This window comes from Dama dama, chromosome 9 (genome assembly GCF_033118175.1).
Source record: "Dama dama isolate Ldn47 chromosome 9, ASM3311817v1, whole genome shotgun sequence".
Classification (NCBI taxonomy): domain Eukaryota; kingdom Metazoa; phylum Chordata; class Mammalia; order Artiodactyla; family Cervidae; genus Dama; species Dama dama.
The window spans coordinates 33,548,732-33,571,676 of NC_083689.1; the positions used below are offsets into that span (position 1 = coordinate 33,548,732).

General features: G+C 41.7%; 1 protein-coding gene across 1 annotated transcript in view; it reads right to left on the minus strand.

The window, feature by feature from the left end:
* PRDM6 (PR/SET domain 6) overlaps window positions 1–22,945 on the minus strand; it is a 104,077-nt gene that overhangs the window by 13,519 nt on the left and 67,613 nt on the right. Inside the window, exons 4-6 of the mRNA XM_061149330.1 lie at window positions 19,052–19,179; window positions 15,376–15,500; window positions 4,079–4,421 (exon numbers count right to left, since the gene is read on the minus strand). Coding sequence (XP_061005313.1) covers window positions 4,079–4,421; window positions 15,376–15,500; window positions 19,052–19,179 — 596 coding nt within the window. The remainder of the gene's footprint in view (window positions 1–4,078; window positions 4,422–15,375; window positions 15,501–19,051; window positions 19,180–22,945) is intronic.

Sequence of the window (22,945 nt, forward strand, 5' to 3'; positions counted from 1 at the left end):
CAAAAAGGAAAGGAAAATGATGAAAAATAAAGATAAGCACTGTAAAGACATTCTGCAGAGAATAAAATAGAACATATTCATCAGAAAATAACCCACTGTGAGTGAAGGCTTTGCTTACTCCTTTCTGGAGACCCATGACCACTACCACTACCCCCAGTGGGACCTTTGATAGTTTCTGCAGCAAAAAACAGAAGGGAAAGGGGATTTCTAATTCCTGGTTCAAGCACAAGTCTGTCAAGCTGCCCTGGCCTGGATAATAAGCTTATGTGCCTGTGTGTACACTTAGTCACTCTGTCCTGTCTGACTCTTTGCAACCCCATGGACTGTAGCTCACCAGGCTCCTCTGTCCATGGGATTTCCCAGGCAAGAATACTGGAGTGGGTTGCTATTCTCTTCTCCAGGAGATCTTCCCGACCCAGGGATCACATAGTGTGCATTGCTAGGCAGATTCTTTACCAGTGCACCACCTGGAAAAAACTTATGCTAAACTATAAATGTTTTTTGAAATCCCTAAATAATATCTAGGTTGATCTAGATTCCTACAGCTTCCTCCCTTTGAATTTACTCATGAAAGAAAAAGTCAGTAGCTTGAGAAAAGGGAAGAAGAGATTTGGGGGGGTGGGGGGACGCGTATGTTTAATATTAGGACTTCCCTGGTGGTTCAGATGGTAAAGCGTCTGCCTATAATGCAGGAGACCGGGGTTCAATCCCTGGGTCGGGAAGATCCCCTGGAGAAAGAAACAGCAACCCACTCCAGTACTCATGCTGGAGAATTCCATGGATGGAGGAGGCTGGTGGGCTACAGTTCATGGGGTCGCAAAGAGCTGGACATGACATTAACACAATAAAATTAAGAAATAACAAACCTGTGGCTTCTGGACCCTATTATGGGTATATTTTTATCTTTAATGCTAATTGCTACTTTGCCAGGTCAAATGAATCTTCCTTCTATGTTCAATGTAAATAACATGGTAGTGAAAATCAGTAAGGCTGCCAATCCGGGGTATCCTCAGATCTCTTTCCTTTTTATCAAGTCATAGACTTACTGATGGTCCCTCACATGAAAAAGCTCACAAATAAAGACACACACAGTCTCTTTGATGAAAGTTCAAATGTCTTGGGTTTCATGGCCAAATATTCAGTCTGTTGAGTGAAAAATCTTTTAGACCTAAGATTCAGGGGCCTGTTTCAAAATCTGGACATGTTTGAAACTAAACTCTAGCTTGTTTACTTTCTGACTTTGTCTTCTGTGTTTCCCTTTCTTGCCTCTAGTTCTAGCAAGATTTTCCTATCAAAATAAAAGCATTTGCATTTTTCAAATAGAAAGGAAATGGTTTCTGACTGGCAGGTTCTAAGTTTTTTCACTGTATAGGGCTGAATGGGCACAAACTGCCAAGGACTAAAAGTCAGTTAATTTATGGAGTCAATCACTAAAGAAAACACATATATTCAGCAGTTCAGTCTCCACGTGGACAATAAAAGACTCCAAATCTCACAACTATGCACAAATTGATGCTCCACTTTAGTTCTGTATATTTCTCCTCTTCAGAAATTCACTCATGTGGTTAAGAATTATGGAGAGAATGTCTTCTACTCCCAAATGTGCTGGTACAGGAAAGCATGTGAGATTCTGGAACACCAACCATACAGCTCTTCCAAGCCTATATCCTAAAAGCACATTATATATCTCAGTGAAATTAGTGGGTCAAGGAGACTGAGCATCTCTATTTCCCTTATCTCCACTAACCAACTCAAATGTGATGGAATAATTCAAGCATCTCCCTGTTATTAGTAAGAAACAATGTATTTTATTACTCTGCCTCTAAAAGGACTACTTCATTAAAGTCATAATAATTACTTTTAACTTATTCATGAATGACGGTGACCACCTCTCTTCACCAACAAAGTGAAGGGAAAGGAGGAGATACAGCAATCTACCTGCATATAAAGCACATTACCTCACCTCATCTGGGAGGGCCTGGCCAAACCACACCTGGATATCTGCATCAAACAAGCCCAGCAGGGTCTCACACAGGATAGGAGTCTCAAGCCACCTGGATTTTTGCCAGTAACTCTAGATTAGCTTGGAATCAGCAATAACCTAACAGTCTCTCGTGGAAGTGTATTTTGTACACTTTGTAAGTTTTCTAATTTGTCAGGCACTTGTCTGACAGATTACATAGATGCTTTACAAATTCTAACACTATTATTTGACAGAACAGACTTCACAGGAACTCAAACCAGAATACATACATGATTTTTGAAGTGAAACTGAGGTTTGACAGAACAGTCTGTTTTGCTATCTTTTTATTTACCATGACATATTTCATTGTTTTATATGACATTCAGCATGAAATCATCATACTCAAAGCTAAGCTTTCAGTTCCTCTATCCAGAAATTTTCAACTATCATTTCATCTTACCTTGTATATTCAGTTGTGATGATCACAATGAATCTCTTGAGAATACACCTAAACTCATGCACACCTAAACTCCCTCAATTTAAAAAGCAAGTTTATAATAAATTGTAATGCACTTTTTATATTAAAAAAAATAACCAAAATGCTTTGCAAACTTTGAACAGATATATCTTGAGGCTATCTGTATACTTGCAAGGAAGGCAAATTAAAAAAAAAAAAAAATCCTTCCCGAGTAAGAAAAACATTTCCAAAACTTTTGTGTTCCCTTAAAGCCAACACTACAAAGATATATAGAAGGCTGTTGATATTTTCACTGGGAGGCTCTCCTATTGAAGGTAAAAGATGATATAGACACAGCTGCCTTAATGGCCTTAATACAAATGTTTCAACATCAATCAGTTACAGCAACGCTTTGATGCCAAGCAAGTGGTTTCTAGCATGGCACCAAAGAAAACATATACACACATAAAAATGCACCTGTACCCTAAAAATGGATCATTATCTGAAATTAAAAGATTAAAAAAGATAAATTAAATGAAAATAAAATAAATTAAAAAAATAAAAATGATCCACCCCCTCTCCAACATCCTCCCTGCCTCCTTGGGTTCGAGCACACTGCTGTATCCTGCAGAGCTAAGAGGGGAGAGCTGGGTGCATATATCTTAAGGCAAGGAGTGCTGAGTGGCTTAAGGTTAACCAGTGGCTAAATTAAGAAAATTAATTCAGGAGTCCTGCTTTGGAGTCTCCTTTTCTACTTCCAAAATTTACTTTCTGCCCTTATATTAAAAATATTTTTAGATAGTTTGCATTTAATCAAATTTTCATAGGATGTGAAGGGGAGATAAAACACTGTCCTTTCTTACTGAATTAATTTGATTTTTGTCTTTTGCACTCCCAGCTATCAAGACTGTCGAATAAAACCGTTTTGATTCATAAATAATAGTTCCATTATGTCTACTGTGCCACTCGTCAGAGTACCTGAAATTTTAATTCACTTGTTCAGCTAAATTTCATCTTCAGTTCATGGCCATAAAATTCTTTATTGACAAACTTTCAAACCAACTTTGACTCCGAGGTATCTAGTCAACATTTTTCTTCTGTGTGGATATTAGTTTATTGAATAAGTGGCATCTGTTTTCCTCCACATCACTAGCAGAGTAGGTATTTCCTTTTGACAGCTTTGCAGGATTTATGGGTTTGCATGCTCTGAAGAAAAATAGTACTAAGCAAAAAATTCCAATTCATTACCTCTTAGTACTTAATTAAGTTCATACCCACGGCACACTGGAGGTGAACCCTGAAACGACTGTGACAGCAGCAGAGCGGGCAGCTATATTATCTTTGGAAGACAGAGAGGATTCTAATTATCCTGACCTCATTTTTCCACCTATGATATTCATAAGTCTGAGCCTTCTACTTTGCCTCCCTTTAGACTCAGGCAGAGCTGTTTGGAAAGTGACACAAGATTCCTTTCTGCAGCCCCCGTTCATGCAGCCCTTTTACACAATGAAGCCCAAGAAGCGCCTCACGTGACTCTCAGCCTTCCAGACCTCTGATTGCAGGATTCCCCCCCAGGTGTGGCTGGAGTAGGCGACAGGAAGGCAAGCAGTGAGCCTCACAAGCACACACACCCTGTGAGCCACGAGAGGTGGGGTTACCTGTCAGGGTTCTGTGTGCACACGTGCATCTGTAGCAGGATCCGCTGCGTAAAAGTCTTAAAGCACTGCCCGCATTTCCAGAGGTGCCAGTCACTGAACTCCGAGTGGAGCTGGCTGGTAGAGGTGGGGCTCGCCAGGACGCGCTGGTTCTTCACGTTGATTTGATTAAATCCGGATTCCAGGGGCCCTGACTTATCCAGGAGGGAGAAGTTCCTGCCGCATGGAGTCTGGGGGAAGACGACAGAGCGCTGCTGGGGAGCCTGGGGGAGTTTGCTGCTCTTGTTGAAGGGTTGCAGGGCATCCTGTCTGCACATGGCTTCCATGACCGTTGAGGGGACATTTACTGGGAGGACAGCAAAAGTTTGAGATCAGTTTTATTTGCCCTTCAAATAAGCAAAGCACAAGCTTCTAAAAAATTCCTAGAAGTCATAACAACAAACATGTCTAAAAAAATTCCTGTAAGTCTGTATTTTAAAAATTGGCTTTTCTGGACTCAGAATAAATATAAGAACAGAGAGTTTGATTTGAAGGGGAAAGCACAATTATCCAAAATGAACTCATTCAGTGTCTATTTATTAAGCAATGAGTACCTGCTCAAGATTTTCATAGATGGTCTTTGCCCTCACAGAGTTACTTATGAACTGAGATAAAAGACTCCATAATGAGGCTCCACACTGTAGCCCAGATGTGGGGAGCATTGAGATGGGAGGCACAGCAGGAGACAGGGAGAGGAAGGAGGGCTCCCCGAGAAAAGGGCTTTGAGCAGAGAAGGGAGATTCAGGCCCTCAGGATTTCAGGCCTTCCACTCGATCCTGTCAGCACAAAACAGGTTTTCAAGGAAAACTGGCTGAAGGATGAAGGCAACCCTATGAAAGACGCCTGGAGACAGAAGCCTGGCACGCTGGTGGGATGGCGCGGAATCAGGCCGACAAGGCACAGCATGGGTTTTCGGCACTGTGGGAATAAAAGGGCGGCAGGGGGCAGACCTCAGTGGGCCTTTAATGTCCAAATAAATAAATAAACAAAAGACCTTGGGTCTAAGAAACAGACACTGACTGTTTTTGAGCACAGGAACAGCAAGAAAAAAGAAAGAATTAGTGTTCAGGGAGGGCCCAAGAGAGGCACGATACAGGGTGCAGTGGATAAGGTAAGAGTGGGAGGCGACAGAGTACACGGTCACGGAGCTTGAAACTTGGGCTTTGGAATCACAAAGAGCTATGTTCAAATCCTGACTCTGCCTTTTATTAGCTTGGTCACCTAAGGCAAGTTACACAATCTCCCTGTGTCTCTGTTTCCTCATCTGTAAAATGAGGACAGTGGAAACAATAATCTTAACAGTAATAGCAGCATGGCTTAGTGACTCAGATGGCCAAGATTTAAACTCCACTATCTACAGCTGTCCCTTGGTATCCAGAGGGGTTTGGTTCCAGAACCCTTGTAGATTCCCAAATCTGCTGATGCTCAAGTCCCTTATATAAAATGGCACAGTATTTGCATATAATCTACTCACACCCTGCTGGATACTTTTAAGTCATCTCTAGATTAGTTATAATACCTAATACCATTTAAGTGCTATGTAAATAGTTGCCAACATACAGCAAATTCACCTTTTGCTTTTTGGCATTTTCTAGAATTTTTCTCCCAATATGTTTCATCGGTGGTTGGTTCAATCTGCAGATGGAACCCAAGGATACAGAGGGCTGACTGTACTCCTTTTGACTGTGGGCAAGTATAGAATATCTAAATCCACAATTTAGTCCTTGGTAAAATGTAAAATGGTCATCGGAAGGATTTGAGTGAGATAGTGCAAGATCTCTTCATTGGGCTGATGCTGAAGCTGAAGCTCCAATTCTCTGGGCACTTGATGTGAAGGGCTGACTCACTGGAAAAGACCCTGATGCTGAGAAAGACTGAGGGCAGGAGGGAAAGGGGGCAACAGAGGATGAGATGGTTGGATGACATCATCGACTCAATGGACAGGATTTTAAGCAAACTCCGAGAGATGGTGAAGGACACAGAAGCCTAGCATGCTGCGGCCCATGGGTCACAAAGTGGGACATGACTGAGTGACGGAGCAGCAACAACAAGGACGCTTTACCCCTGAGTGTTGTAACAATCACATGTATAAGGTGAATTCAACAAAAGAACAGCTTATCTTGCTGGACTCTGGATTGGCCCACACAGTTGGCCTGGCCCGTCCTGTCTTAGGACGGAGAAATATCAACGTAAAAAAGAGACTCACAGACCAAGGGAGAGTTTGTCTAGTGGACAGTTCTTTACCCTGAATACATAATAGACTCACAGGGGAGATTTTTTTTGAAATACCAGAATCTCTTGGTAGGGTCTGGGCATCTGCATTTTTAAAAGTTTCCCCCAAGTACTTCTAATATATAAAGATGAGAACAATTGATCCACTTCTACCCTCTCTTATAACCAAAAAAAAAAAAAAAGCTGAAGGTTAATAATTTGCTCACAGTCTAATAACTGCTCATGGTCACACATTTGGTTAAGGACACAGCTAAGCTGGAAGCTTTAGCGCTCTGATTTCCAGGGTGGTTTTTTTTTTTCCTGACCACACTCCAATTCTGTGTCTACTCAATAGCTGTGTTGCAAAAACAGAAAGGACATTTCACAGCTAGTGCAGAGATTTTTGTGTGTATAAACTCATACATAAACATGAAAGTTATAAACGCACCTACAGACACATGCATGTACATATTTATGTCTATATTTCATGTATAAAATTTGTGTATAGTTTCAACTTCTGGGGCAAAAGTGTATCACCAATACGAAATGTGTGCACACATTTTAGACTTTCAAAAAAACCTTTGATTGCACAGAGGCTGTGACTTCTAAACGACATACTGAAAGATAAAGAGAAATGTTTTATGTTTTGGCTCTTTCTTAAAAAACAAAACACCAGTACTGTCAAGAGATTAAGGTAAAACTCCTCTTACTTAGCCCATTTACAACTAATCCGGAAGAGATAAAGCAAAGGGAAACCCGCAGGTCTTCAGGCAACAACACAGCCCTGGTGGGTTGGGAAGGCCAGACTGGCAGGAAGGAAGGCAGGGCGGGGAGACTGTGGAATGAAGATGTCACCAACATGCAAGAGAGCAGGAAAGCCAGCCAGAAGCTCACTGCTGGAAAGAGGAATATGACGTCTCTGGGGAAAATCACACAAATGATACTCTGAGTATAGATTATAAAGGCTGACTTCTCACTTAACCTCTTGGAAAGTAACTCAATAAACTCATTTTCAAAAATTGTTAAGGTCACATCACCGTTCTATTAAAGAAAAGAATGTGTGGGCCAACAGATTTTTCTAAGTTTAATAACCAAAGTCAAATAGTAATACAGAAAGGTTTATATTAGCTTTTATGATGATTTGGGGTAAACAGGGATCTAAGTTAATGATAATAAGAGCATTCAGGTAATAAGAGTTGGGATGCCTATTCTCTGTCTTATTTTCTCCTACAGAATCCCTCAAACAAACATGTTTTCAAGATATACTAGCAATGCTTACACTCTACATTCTGCTTTTGGCATCACCTTTTCTTGTACTTGTGAATAAATTCAATCTTACTGAATGAAATGAGCATATAATTTAGAGAAAGAAAAAAGTAAGGCTAGGAATGGATAATTTTCACAAAATCAACTGTATTTACTCTCGAAGTTGTTCTGCAGAGTGCCTGCACACGCCCACAGACGCTAGAGGTCTCGATACCCTTAAAGGTCTAGTACTTTAAGCAGGACTTGAAGGATACAGAGGAGCATTCTTTCTGAATACCACTTTGATTGGCCCAATAAACAAAAGTACTAATAAACAACAGGGAATTATAAGGGGACAAGAAATGAATCAGAAAAGACTATGCTATCCCAAGCTAAGACAATCCAGACAACTGCAAAATTCCCAGAGACAACTATGGAAATTCCACAAAAGGATAAAGGGGTTTCTCCATGAAGATATGGTGAGCAAAGAAGACTCTGTCTTCAGTCTGTAAGACAAAGATTGAGGGGGAGAGGGCAAACTCTGGAAGCTCTAAAAAAAAAAAAGAAAGAATGTGAACTCACAAAATCCTGCAAAATTAAAATTCTGAGAGAGCGCAATACAGGATCTGTATTACAAAGTCCTATTTTACACCCTCAGTCATTCATTCAGCCCATGAGTGCTTACAGAGCATTGGTGATAAGCCAGACACTGAAAGCACTGCAGATATAGAGGAACAAGACAGTAATACCCAACTCTCAGACCACTTAAACTCTCGTGAGAGAGACAGATACACAAACGTCTTCACAGGTTTTTTGGTTTCACAGGTTATTTTGTTTCATCAAATTTAAAGTTCCATGAATTGCAAGCTGCACCATTAATTTTAAGTCACTGTGCGTTGTAAGACATTTACCAGGTTCAGAAAGATTAAAATGCAAAAAATATGCAAATCTTAGAATTGACAATATACAGTCTCTACAAGTATAACTGCTGTGACAGAGAAGAAAAGGAGTCAGGAAAACATCTATCAAGGCTGGCTAAACTTGGGGTGGGAAAGATAGCTTCCTTGAGACAGTGACCTTGAATGTGAAGTAAGTTAGTACAACAGAGGATGGTGGGATCTGTAGCAAACCAAATAAGGCATGGCCAGTCTGATGATACTTGAATTAGAATTTTACAAAACACTAAGTGAGCCATAAAAAACATTTCTGAAGACCATATGTAGTCCATGGGCTATCATTTTAAAGAGCTGGGGTTTGAGTATAAGAGTAATGGCAATCCAAAAAACGGGTTTAAGCTAGGGCGTAAGGTGATCGGACTTATACTTTAAATGCATCATCACCCTATATCATTAAATGAAAAAGTGAGGTACTACTAATAGTAGTAGTATCAGTCGCTCAGTCATGTCTGACTCTTTGCAACCCTATAGTCTCTAGCCTGCCAGGCTCCTCTGTCCATGGAATTCTCCAGGCAAGAATACTGGAGTGGGTTGTGATTCCCTTCTCCAGGGGATCTTCCCAACCCAGGGGTTGAACCCAGGTCTCCTGCGTTGCAGGCAGATTCTTTACCATCTGAGCCACCAGGAACAGAGGGGCAGAGAAAAAGAGGGAGAATGTGCACAAATGAGAGAATGGGCAAAAAAATACACCTGGAAGGACACCTTAGAATGTGTCAACTCACTGCCTTTGGAAGAAAAATTATATGCCCATATTATTTTCTGAATTCTGATCAATGGAACCAAAAGTTAGTTAAAAACTAACTTTTAACCAAATAAGTGATTAAACTGAAACAATAAAATCAACGAAACTTCACTTTGGCTGCTGTGATACTAAAAAGGACAATGCAGAGGTCCAGGCCAAAGCGGACTGTGAGGCTGATGGAGAGGTGGCAGCAGGAATGGGAAGAAAAGCATTTAGGAGTATAGAATCAACAGGGGTTTGTGAATGACTGGACAGATGGGCTGAGAAAGAACAAGGTGTCAAGGTTTCTAGAAAGAGTAGCTGAGTGAATGGGAGTGAGAGGTACTGAACTGGGGGAGGGACAGCTTGGGGGACAGAGTAGGATGGTTTCAGTTTAATGCGCTGAGTCTGAGACATCTGTGAGACAGGCCAAGTGCAGATGGGAATTCAACAGGTGGACAGGAGCCTGGGTGTCTGATGAGAGGTCTGGGCTGGCAATATAAATCCGGGAGCACCTGTCTGAAGTTGGGTCCCCTGGGAAATAGTCTGAAATGGAGATCTGCCATTCTGTGTACAAGAGGTTTACTGCCGAATGAGGAGAGAGGATGGTGTTAAGAGCAATTAAAAGCACTTAACTAACCTAAGCACTTAATTAACCTTTCGAGTCACCTGGCTTTGGAATAAGGGGAGCAGTCCTTAATACCCATCCACACTGACCAGCCCCTGGACACAGGCTACATGGGGAGGGAACATGACCAAAGGTAAAGTGGCTCTGTAGGCTGAAGACAATTCAGCTGTCAACCCTCTACACCTTCAGAAAGTGGAGGGATGAGGGCCTCAGTCCTAAAGCAAGGCTCCCAAGGTGCCAAGGACGAGACACCCAAGAGGTCAAGTCTCCCTTGACAGCATGCCCCTCGGTGTCTTTGGCCGCTTCCTTCGGTGACGGTGTTTCCGTGGCCACTGCCTTCTGTTGGGAGTCCTGAGCAGACACCCCTGGGGTGGAACTGTTCTCTGTTTGTTCTAGGACTCTCCATGTCCCTCCAGCTCTGGGCCAAGTTTTATAACAGCTTCTTGGCCAAGGATTTCCACAACTGGCAGGTAATGCAAAACCCAACCCCATACCCTCCCATAGCTGGGGCCGGTTTTGGAATGCGACATACTGCTTTCACCAATGGCCCCAGATGGAGAGTTCCTTGGACTACTGGCTTGAGGGTAGCACTTTCTAGTCCCCATTCAGGGACAAACAGTGACTTCTGGTTCCTAGATTTATGGGAGGGGTCCAATCCCAGCTGCCCACTGTGTACAAGGGCCTAGAACTGGACTCCTCCCAACTGCATTAACACCGAGCCTACCAGCCTGGTGGCTCAGAGGGTAGAGAATCTGCCTGCAATGCAAGAGACCGAGGTTTGATCCCTGGGTTGGGAAGATTCCCTAGAGAAGGGAATGGCTACCCACTCCAGTATTCCTGCCTGGGAGGATGCCATGGACAGAGGAGCCTGGCGGGCTACAGTCCATGGGGTTGCAAAGAGTCAGCCAGAACTGACCATCACTACCACCACAGAGGCCAGCTCCCTGCTATGGTCATGTCACAAGGCACCTGTGTTAGGCTCTGTAGTGTAGTTTTTGCTTACGTGCCTTCTCCTACACTGAGCCCTTTGAGGAAAAGGTCTGAAGTTTTGTACCCCGTCACGATGCTCCCTGTAGGGTCTTGCAGACAGATATTCTTGTTGCACTGAACTATACCACCACCTCCTCAATGTTCACAGACAGAAGGCTTGATGGAGCCTTCTCTACCCAGGGCCTAGTTCCACACTGTTGGTGGGATGGTGGGGCCAGGGCACCATGCAGACGTGCCTGTCTTTATTTTCTGCTCTTCAAAATCAAAACTAAAAGGCAGGACCTCTCTCAGACAGAGTTTAGTCCGGTGTAACAACCTCTGCGTTGCCATCAAGTTTCACATTCCACCACCTCAGCTTCATACACCAAGACAGAAAAAGCAGCAGGAAGACTTGTTTAACATTTATTCCCAGGTTTTTTTTTTAATTTCCTCTGAAATGAATATGAATACACTATGGTCTTTACACTCTGCAGGAGCTAATCCCCCACTGGAAGCTTTGGGGAACCTCATTCCTCCTTGCGGATACAATCTGTCGACACAGGCGTTCCTTCAGGCTCTTCTGAAAGGCCCACAGTGGACGCAGCCGTGCTCTCTTTGCGGCTCTATTACATTTAGAACTATGGGGTTTTTTCTTTCTTCTTTCTTAAAGAAAATAACATAGGAATTGCTTCCAGAGCCCAAATGCCTGTGTGAAACACTGCCCTCTCTTTGAGGCAAGGCGGCTTTCAATGGCTTGTGCGGGCAGGGAGCGTGTCCCACTGCTTCGTGGCCGCTGCCAGAGGGGCCAGTGCCTGAAGCCTGAACCCACCCCACACGCTCAATAGGAAATATGTACTTTCACCGTTGAAAGAACCATGGGAAGAAAGTGGTATTTTTATAAATGAAAGTGCTTAATAAGTATTATTCACTAAGCAAAATCATATTTTCCTTGAATGTTTTGGATCATGTAACAATTTCATTAACCAAGAAAAAAAATCTGGCTAAACTTTGTATCCATCGCTTCTAATAATAGCAGTAAAATTCTCAATATGTATCCAGTGAGCATGTATTGTTTACTGTGTGCACAGCACTATAAGGAGGCTCTATGGAGGCATTTTGTCAAATAAGTCTTTGATCTCAAGAAGCTTCTTTTTAAGGTACCTAATTTATTTTGTGGCTAGCTTGGTAGAATAAAAACTGTCTTCAAATTGCTAATCCTGGTGAGATGATTTAAATTACTCAGGGCTGTAAAAGGCTATCTGTTAAATTATCTGTCCATGCCCTTTCACACATTTGCTCTTTTAAATCACACCAAGTATTTTCTCGGTACAGAAAAAAAGAGCCCTCATTATAAAGCCTCCCTAGGTATCTCTGTGAATCATATGGAATGAGAATCCATCTTCCAGTTAGAGTCAAAGCCATATATCTACCCCCACGCCATCTGATGAAGCTCTCTGCTGGTTTCTTGGGTGGCCAATCCCATGATAGATATACGACTTTGAGACAGGCACTGAAATAAAATTCCTATAATACTCTTAGGGGAATGGGGGATTGTCATTGTTGAGCATTTTAGTCAATGACTTAATTCTCTTTCAACTGCCCTCCACCTTTACTTAGAGCCAAAAGAGCTACATAGTTTACCTATTGAATCCTTAACACTTGAAGGTGCTGAAGTTTTGCGAATTTCCTTCCAAGGATTTCAGGTGCTAAATGATACATAACATGTGCCCTAGTAGAGTTTATTCAATACTCTAATCAACAACCTCAAGAATGCTTCACAAAGGCTGAACTATGGGAGAAAGAAGGTCTGAGAAGCAAAGTCCCCGGGGCTGCCACCAAGCGCATTTTGGATGGCACTAGCACACAGCCTGGAGACCAGCTGGTTCACTCCCAGACACCACAGTCAGGTGGCTGTGAATGGCACATAAAACCCAAATCAGCCAGCCCAGCCCCTAAGTCCCTCTCGTCATTGTAACAGCATCACAGGGTAGAAGCAATGTTGCAGACATGAGACTTCCACCCCAGAGGTCCATGCCAAAGGGAAGAAAGGCATTCCCTCAGCAGTCACTTCATGCTTCCCATGTCTGACTCGTAAGCCAATTAAGTGGCCATTCCATCCATCCAGCTCCTCAGACCAAAGCCCTGGAGTTATCCTTGACTCCTTTCTCTCACTTGGCATCCAATGTGTCAGCAAATGCTGTTGACTTTACCTTCAAAATATATCCAGAATCCAAGCGCTTCTCACCACCTCCACCACTTTTACCCTGGTCCAAACCACCATCACCCCTCCTCCCTGGATTCCAGCAAGAGTCTCTAACTGGATCCTGCTCCATCCTTACCCTCACTGTCAGATTCCACTCAGTGGCCAGAGTAAACCTGTAACAACTTCAGTCAGATCATATCACTCTTCTGCTTGAAACTCTACAATACCCCATTTGTCCAATGCAAACAGAGTAAAATCCAGAGTCTTGACAGTGACCTTTTGTGCCTTATAAGATTCCTGTCCCCAGATCTAAGTTAACTCTCCCCCAACTCCCTCTCTCCAGTCGACACACCTATGCTAACCGTTGTGATGCCCTTCCTACAGGCCAGTAGCATCTCCATCTCGAGCCTTTATGCTTGGAGTCCAGCTGCCTGCAACACTCTGCTCCCAAAGAACACATGGCTTGTTCTTTCACTTCCTTAAGTCTTTGCCCAAAGGCCACCTTCCTAGTAGTGCCCACACTGGTCATCTCTAAACCCGCAACCCCCAATTCTTAGCACTCCTTGCCCCTTCTCTGCTTGTTATATCTATGACACTTATCATCACATGACAAACTAACTTATTTATTGGTTGATAATCTGTCTCCCTCCACTAGACTATACACTCTATGGGGGCAGGAATTCTTGTCTGTCTTGTTCACTGCTGTTTTTACAGTATGCAGCAATGACTCTGGTCCTTAATATGTATTCAATAACTATCTAATGAATGAATGAATTTTTGGACTATGTGCTATGTACTTTAGAACTCTAGACTTTGATGTGTTTACTTCCAGACATTCCTTGACACACACACCAGAATATCTTCAGTCTGTAGTAGGCTGTACTAAAGAAGGAAATAGAAGGCCTTATAGGATTTATGGAATCTTTCTGGAGCAGACTCCATCTTTTAGAAGGTGAAGTTACACCAAGGTTCTAATCAGAGGAGCTGATAACAGTGCTTTTGCATGTATGGACCTACATCCAACTTTGGGAGAGCTGGGGGCATGGAGTCACACTAGGAAGACAGAGCATACTGGCTGCTATGGCCATTTCTGCTTCTAACACCAACCACACGCTCATGTGTAACATGGAGATTTTCCCCTATGAAAGCAGACACTCCCTCAAATAGGAGCATTAGTGCAGAAAAAAAACTTTCCAATGGAAACTTGGTAAGTAAGAAGAATGTATTTATATGTCCAAAAATTCATTTTTTGATTTGAGATTGGTTTGGGGTTAGGGTAAAGTAGAAAAGAAAGTTGAGCATAATATGCTTTTTGAGGATTTTTTTTTTTTTTACAAAAACAACAAAGATAACATGGAAAAGAAATATCTGATCATCAGCATTTTGATCAGTAATATTATAAACATTTTTTTGAGTTTATATGTGTGTGAGAGAAAGTAAAGAAGGAAAAATTAAAATAACACTTTTTTCCCCAAATTAAGTTTCTTACATAAATCTGTTCTCTCTGCTTCTTTTTCTACTGCACAATCCCAACTTATCAGTTCACAGATCAGTCAATTGGATGACAAGAAAAAAACTGCATCATTCAAACCAGTGTTTCTCACTGAAGCACATCAGAATCACCTAAATCTATTCCAAATGCTAGAAATCACCTGACAACATTTTCCCCCAAATTGATAAAAACAATTATATAAAGTTTATATGAAAACTACTACAAAGGTTTGCATTATTTTTTCAAACATAATGATAGTGACAGTAATAAAGATAGAAGGAAATTACATGGTTCATTTTAGACTAAGATGTTTAGAGACAAATTCCTCAATCATATGTCTATGATTTTTACTACCATTTCTCATTCCAACTACTACTGAAGAAGAAGCAAAGCCAATTGATGGAGGGGTGTTACTCCTGATTAAAGAAAGTGTTGTCTCCTTGCTTCGTTTTTGCAAACAGTATGACTCCAGCAAGACTGTGCAATCCTTCAGAGCAGAAGTTATAACTAATGCTGCTCTTGGAACCAGACACATAGTTGGTACTCAGTAGATAACCAGATGCCTTAACACTGCTGCAGGCAATTATTTAAACTAGGAAAAAGGTTTTGAAATCATAAATGGGCGAAGAAACATTGGACTGTACAGGTCAAGATGTCCTGGGAAAAAGCACAGGATATACAAGGAAAAATAAAATGATGGAACAGACTTGTGCACATTTGTGTTACACAGCAGAGTGAACCACATTTCAGGAGTTTCAAAAAACACTCTTATTTTAAAAGTTAGCTTTGAAATAGGTATTTGGAAATGTGAATTCAGAGCTAAAATAAATTCTTACAGTTTTCATCCTGGGCAATGCATTGTAAAGGGATCCCAAAGAAAGACGTATAGCTGTCATTGTACCACACGAGAAGCTCGGTACCCCTGGGAATATCTATACAGGCTCGGTAGAATATATTCGACCTATTCAAAACAAAAGAAAACCCAGCTTAGTAATCAGTAGGACTCACATGCTCCATCCACATTTTTATTGCCCCAAAAAAGTTCTGCCCAGTTTTCCACCTAAACAATTTCTGTTTGTAATAAAATCTGCACCCACCTTATCGTTTCCAGCAACCAATTAGAGCCTGTAACCCAGTACGATAAATAGCTCACAGTTTATTTCCACAGTGTTCCTCCATGGAACATCCTGGCTGAAGAGACAGATATTTGGCCCCGGAGAGAGCAGAAAGGAAGAGTTCAGTTAAAGAAAAAATTTCATCTCACACTAATGAGAAAATTCTCTTTCTTGGTAAACTGCAGACTCTGGTGCCTCGACCCCACATACAAATTAACACCATTGATCTCTTATTTGAAGGAAAAGCGTTAGGTGTATTCTTACAACTTGGCATGGGAGTTCTCAAATTTGTAATAAAATTAAGCAGCTTTGTGATATAAGGGCTGAGGGAAATAAAAATCTTCCCCATAGCTTTTTTTTTTTCTAAAATATGATACAGGAGAAGAGGGGGGAAAAAAAAAACCCTCTTATACGAAGTGGATGGAAATTCAATAAATACAAGAGGGGCACTTTACTCTGGCTGAAAGATTACACTATGAAATGACAGAGTGAAGGTACCGAGAACTAAACAGCTGTGGCACAGTAAATAAAAAGCTACAGATTAAAAAAAAAAAAAAAGAGGAGCCTGTGATTGGTTTTCTCAGTGAAGAATTGCTACAAACATTAGCCTCAAGTTCAAGAGAAAAGTGTTCAGGGTTGGTGAACCTTAAATTTAGCCTTTCTGTAAGGAACTGGTCATAGCAGGGCAATCTGTTCCTTGTACAACACTGTAGACATAAGGCGAATCCTTCACCACATTTTTCATGGTGGTGAGATATGCACTTGTCAACATATTTTGTCACCACAAAGTGGCTCTTGGCAATAGGATCATAAAGATCAATAAAAAAGTGCAGATTCTCAATATTTTACTTGCAGCTGCAAAAATTTCATTTATCTTCTTATTTTCCTTACTTGCTGCCATTCTGTCTCATGAGGGCACTGCTAGCTAAGCAGAATGTTTTTCCCCAACATTCTATGAATATCTGACAAAAACTCCAGCCAGTTGTCCAGACCTTACTCCCCTTCCTCCCTCCGCATCTCCAAGAGCTGTGCATTTTATTAATTCTTTCCACTGCTACATAAAAAAATCAAAATTGGAGCTGGGATATAAATCACTGGCATCTCCTAACTTGAGAAAAATTGAGTCGACTTTGTACTTCACCCTTGTAACATTTCATCTCTCGGTTTGGCTTCCCTTAATATAAACACAGCGCCGGCAAATGAATGTGCTAAAACCAAATGACACACTTTGCCGCTGAAAGAGCAGAACTGTTTTCGAGCGATGGGTGGTCTTTTGAGGCACAGAGTAGGCCAAAAGGGGAAAAAGAAAAGTGTAAGCGTACACCGTTCCTTACAAGCGGGCAGAGCTTCCAAAACTCGCAGAAATCTCTGCATGTTGAAGCACATCAAAGGGATTTTTCCCTTTTCAGATAATATTTCCTTTGCTGACATGTATTTAGTATTGTGGTTGGATGACTCATAAAGATAGCTTCATGGCGTCCCAACGCAGCTGAAGCGGAACACACGCCAACAAACATTATTGTCAGCCTCAAAATAAAAACAAAACGTTCAGCTAAGGGTCAATCAATCAAGGGCGCTTTGAAGAAAATTCCATTTAGATATTACAAATCATAACAGAATGAATCTAAACCAGCTGACTTTTTGTGAAGAGGACATTCATGTACAATAAAAATTAGGCTGGCTCTTCAGGGTCCAACTTTTCTATTTTCCTACTCTTGGACGTGGTCACTGGTGATGGATGCCAGTTTTTAAATTGTGTTTTTGTAGTTCATTTTATAAAGATCTGAGGTAATCGAAAACAGATCGGCAGAGAGAATTCAGTGTGGAAGCACCATGAGGAAGGGGAGCAATAAAACCCACTTAATATTGACAGAAAGGTAACGACTTTCTCATGCCCACCTTTCTTGCAGAGGTTTCTTATTTTCCCAAAGTCAGAACTCTCCTCAAGAGCTCCCAGGGTGCCCATGACAGAACCAGTCAAACTATCTCTTGCCGAGTAGACAAACACAATCTTTACTACTTTACTAGCTCCAAGTTTTATAAAAACGTCACAACAGAGATGCAGCTGCAGGGAAGGTGGGTGAAGCCCATATACAGACTGTAACCAGATACCATCGTGTGCAAGTTCATATAAACCCTTATGTAATGAAAGATAACTGCCTAGGAAACCAAGGCAGTGAGTCACATGCTGCCCAAATATGTTCCCTTTGAATCTGGAGGCCTTTGGAGAGCAAGCCAGATTTGTGCAGCCTTTAACCTATATGGGGAATAAAGTTTGCTTATTTTTTTTAAGGCTTCATTTTTAAAAATTAAAAAGAAAAAAAATGAAAATAAATTGTCATCGGCAGGACTCCAAGTTGCCGAGCAAGGCTCCTTCTGCTTTGATGTGTCTGTGGTGCCTGATAAAGCTAAACAGTTGCTTATGATTCTAAAGGGAACGTGGCTGTTTATAACTGAGGTCATATATTTACATGGCACATGTTTTCGAGGGATTTTGAGAAAAGAAGGCTTTGTGGCAGGACTTTTTTCCTATGGGATCTGTGTTTGCCTTTTGGTTGCCACTCTAGCCTTTAGTACTTGATGGAAATACTTGACCAACAGGTGCATGAGGCAGGTGTGGCCCTGGATCTGGGATGCCCACTGGCTTTTCTGCCCCTCCCCCACTCTAGGCCTCCCTGTGAGACTCTGTGAAATAGGGGAGGCTCCACCTCATCTCCATTCACCTGTGGGATTTTCCAAAATATCTTAGGGGACTGGTGCCTTCTCTGTGCTCTGGAATCACCCCATCCCCTGAAACATACTCTGAATGGCCACAGGACCAGAGTCAAATACTTTGGCACCTTTCAAGGGATCAGGAGAGGTTACTGTGACTCAGCCAAGGCTGCTGAGCACAATGGTTTTAGGAAAGCAGCCTGGGGAGGGTTGAGACTTCTTGATTTCTCATGCCTTTGTGCAACTCAAACTGCTCCCTCTGAGACACAGCCAGACCGAAGGTGACTGAGAACAAGTGACCTGGGGCTGAATCTGTGAACTCCTGTTTGCGTGTGGACACATCTGCTGGGGAGGAAATCACTGCAAGTCAGTGAGTTCGCTGGGCTCACTCAGGCCATGGTGAACATTCATGTGATGATGTGGAAGTAACTTTATCATGTGCAGTGAGTGAAAAAGGCCTTCTCCTAGCATCCTTATTCCTGAATTCTCAAGAAATGACTGTTACAAGAACTAGAGAGATATCACAAACCTAGGAGAAAAAAAAAAAAAAAAGAAATTCCTGCCAGCCCTTGCAGAGTTCTTCAGGACTCTGCAGGATTTTTTCAAAACTAGCAGCAAGCCTGACTTTATATACTCAAGGCAAAGGGCTTTGGCTTTGTAAGTGGTAAATCAAGGTATACTTTACCTGTACTGAACTACTGTTAGATTCTGTTCTCCGCAGTGCCTTGCACATCGGATATACCTCATCCAGCTCGACTTACTAGGTTCCCCACCATCAATAAAGTGCTGTAGTGTCCCATCTTGGTCATATATCTAGAGAAGAGGTCAGAAGGTCAAGTAGTTAGAACGAATCATCAGCAATCATTTTCCCTGCTTCCCTTGGTGTCTTTATGTGTTGGCTGCAGCAATTTATTGCCCATAGGTTTGCTAGTGCTCATGAATGCTTGTGGAAACTCAACTAGAATAACAGGAGAAACATTTTCTGGTGATGCAAGTCAATCACATTTTTCTTATCAAGCCAATCTTCACTTTATTAAACATATTTGTGGCATCTCAAGGATGTGAGTGACCATGTTTCCCAAAGAATATTTAACCTCTTTCTGACAGGCTACTCTTTAGTAATGAGCTGCTGGATAAACAAAGCGAGCTGAGAGGCGAGGCCACACTGACATGGCTGGAACATCTGCATGAGAGGCCCTCGTCTCAAACACGTAACTGGTCGAAGGCATCCGGGAGGCAGGGACTGTCGGCTCAACAAGCCGGGAGACACCTAGCAGGGTTTGGCATGTTATGGAGCTGTTTCAGATTGATAAAATTAGACTCTGATTTGGATTGAAAGAAATGCACTCTCACCTCGCAGAAGATGTAGGACTTCAGCTGTCAGGACCTGAAACTATTAGGAGAGGAGTCATCAAAAAAGAGAGACCCTCGCAAAGGGAAAGAAAAAAATAATAAAAGTTTCCTATGGATTTAAAATGTCTTAACTGAGGTCAGTCTAATCACTATTGCCTTAGGTCACCTCAAGCAGATTTTCTTTAAGATCACATCCAAGGTAATGGAATCCCAGGCAATGAGCATGGGACCAAAACCTTCTGCTAAACAACCAGCCAGCCCAGGATGTTGGAATCAGGGGTAACAGCAGAGACAATCAGCCCCCACTTCCAGAAACCAGGCCAGCCCTGGGCACCTTGGAGGCTGGGGTATCTGGAAGGGTGGATTGGGAAGTTATATATGGGCAGCAATTCTGGAAGGCCATCCTCAGTCCTAGGGCCAGCCAGGAAGCAAGGGGTACAGTTCTCAGAAGGACCATGGCAAAACTGGGCCTTTTAAAGAAAAATCAGCAGTAAGATTGTGTTTCACAGAGCATCCTGAGAAATGATGTCTCTTATCCTTGCTAATCAGCCTTTCCACTTTTCTTTTCCAAACAGACACAGAGAACAAGTCTCCCAGAGTGCCTCACTGGTTACATTTCAGCCCTAAAATTAGTAAGGTCATTCATATTAATTTAGCTCAGCATTTCTATTCTGGGGGCCAAAGGACTTAGTGATGACAGTTCTTTTTATTATCGTCAGTCATTTTAAAACAGCTGATTTTTTTTTTTGGGGGGGGGAGCTTTTCTTGAACTCATTTGTCTTCACTCCCAATCTTTCCACTAACCCCCATAAATAAAAGAGGGGATGCTAACCTGATCAATATAATGGTTGGAGAAGCTATGACTGGGTAGCAGGCTAGAATGATTACAGTTGATAATCAATGTAGCCTGAGAAGAAGGAAGAGAGTCCTAGATTATATTATATTTAAGATTAATGACTTTAAACTCCTAGTTTAGGGATGATGGCAGGAAATGGGAGCATTTCATGTGGTAGATACATCTGCTCTGTAAGCAACCTGATGATAGTTTTCATATTTAGGTAAGATTATTACATGGTACTTATTTTGTTGCTCTTGTTTTCGTTTTAGGAAACTGGTTCAAAGGCTCAAAGTCTCAATCTCGAGTCTGCTGTCAACAGCCCATGTGACACTGTACAAAGCCATCAGTTCTTTGAATACCACTATCTATCTATAATGGAGCCCCAAATGTTGAGAACCCAGCCCTCTGCCCTGTCCTTCTCCCACGAACAAATCTTCCATGACAGCTGCTGGTGAAAATACTTATGAAGCACTTGGAGAAGTGCAGTTCTCCTTCATGCTTCCAGCCAATGTCCTCAACAGCAAGTTAAACTCTCTAACATTTACACATCATGGGTGTTGCCGAGTGTTAGCTCATTTGAACACCAGACATTAGCCAGTCAGTCTCCAAAATGAGTATAAAAAAGTGTTTTCCCCCACATTGTTTCAGCAATAATCTCCTTAAACTTTTTGTGGTTACAGGAATCCTACAATTCTTGAACTGGTGAAACTGCTGGTGAAACTGCTACTTGCTTTGAGGAAAAGTAGATGGTTATTTGTCAGGCTCCCCAAAGTATCACACACCGAGCACACAGCATGAAGTTGAGCCTTCCTTGCTTCAGCCTGATACCAGTATTACACTGTTTCACATGAAACTTGACAAAAATCCCACTTACCAAGTTAGATCCCATAAGTGTGCACCCCATCAGAGATGAGGAAACTCATTTAGGCTTGATACTGTTCTTTCCCTTAGCACCCAGAACTCAGCCATCACCAAATCCAGCTGAATTTGCCTCCTAAAACTTTGCACACGAATCCATCTCTCCCTCTCCACCATCACCATCCTACCTGAACCAGCTTCCTCTCTAGCCTGAAGGACTACAGAAGTCCCTTGATAGATTTCCTTGCTGCTTCTTCAGGCCCTTCTAACCTAGTCTCTCAAGTACAGCCAGAGAGATCTTTCAAAATTGAAATCTAATGATTTGCTTTTATTCCCCCTGCCAAAATAAGAGTTTCATAAATGCCATAAAATGTCAAGTCATAACAACATACATTCTCAGCATGTGAGATTTCCTCAATGGGATCCATCATGCTAATATGGGCAGCACCTCGAGCCGAAGTTATTTAGGGAGGCTGGCCAAAAACAGGAACCTTTGCATTTGGCTCAAGACCATCTTGGGGCCCTTTCTAGCCTGTGTTGTTAAACATTTAAACTGTGTTTCTTGAAAAAGAAACAAGGGCCCAGGAGTCAGTGATGCCTATTTCTGTTCATTTTCCTAATAAAAGTAGAATAAAATTGGAAAAACCACAACATCCACATGTAAGCGCTAAAGAGGAACTTTTCAAAAAAGTTCTGCGTCCCAATTTGAGTGTTGTTATTAATCTCCATCATTAGCTCAACTTTGTTTTCATTTCAGAGTTCAGTAAAAGACTTTTTTTTTAAAAAGAGAGCGATAAAATTCCACAGGCATCTGACCTATACAAGGACACTGTCCCTGTACCCAGACGGGCTGACATTCGTCCTTCTGGGAGACAAGCAACCACAAGTGGGGAAATGCTTCAGCAGATTTCAGTCTACAGCAGCTGCAACAATTTCAAGGTCGAGAAGCTGTTCCTGGAGGCTGCACCAACATCTACATTTGTGTGACACTAAAATGTAACCATAAGATAGATACCTAACAGGTCTAAAAATGTTAAGGAATTTGAGGAGATTTATTAACGCCAAGACCAAGACTTATTTTGTTTTCATTACCTTTCAAAAGATTTAAAATAAGAAGAAAAATACCAAAAATCTTACACAGTGTTTAGATAATCTCCTGAGGACCGATGAAAATGTCAAAAAGGTCAGAAATTGAATTCACTCAATTGGTAAGAATGAAAGTAAGAGTTAAATTTAGGGAAAAATTCCTTGAAAGAACCCTTTAGTCAAGCACAGTTTTGCTGAAAACTGTGTACTTTATTCTCAAAGAATATGAACCACCAAAGTTTTATCCTTGCTCTGTTTCTTCTAAGGAAGCTAGAGGGAGGGGAAACACATGTAAAGAAACACACAGGACACCTGGTGGGAAAGGGTTAAATTTTGTAACGGGAACCCCTCAAAACTGGAGAAAGCATATTTGTTTTACAAAGCTAGTCCTAGCATTGCTGAAAGGGAGTATAAAATGGCACAGTTATATTGGAGAACATTTTG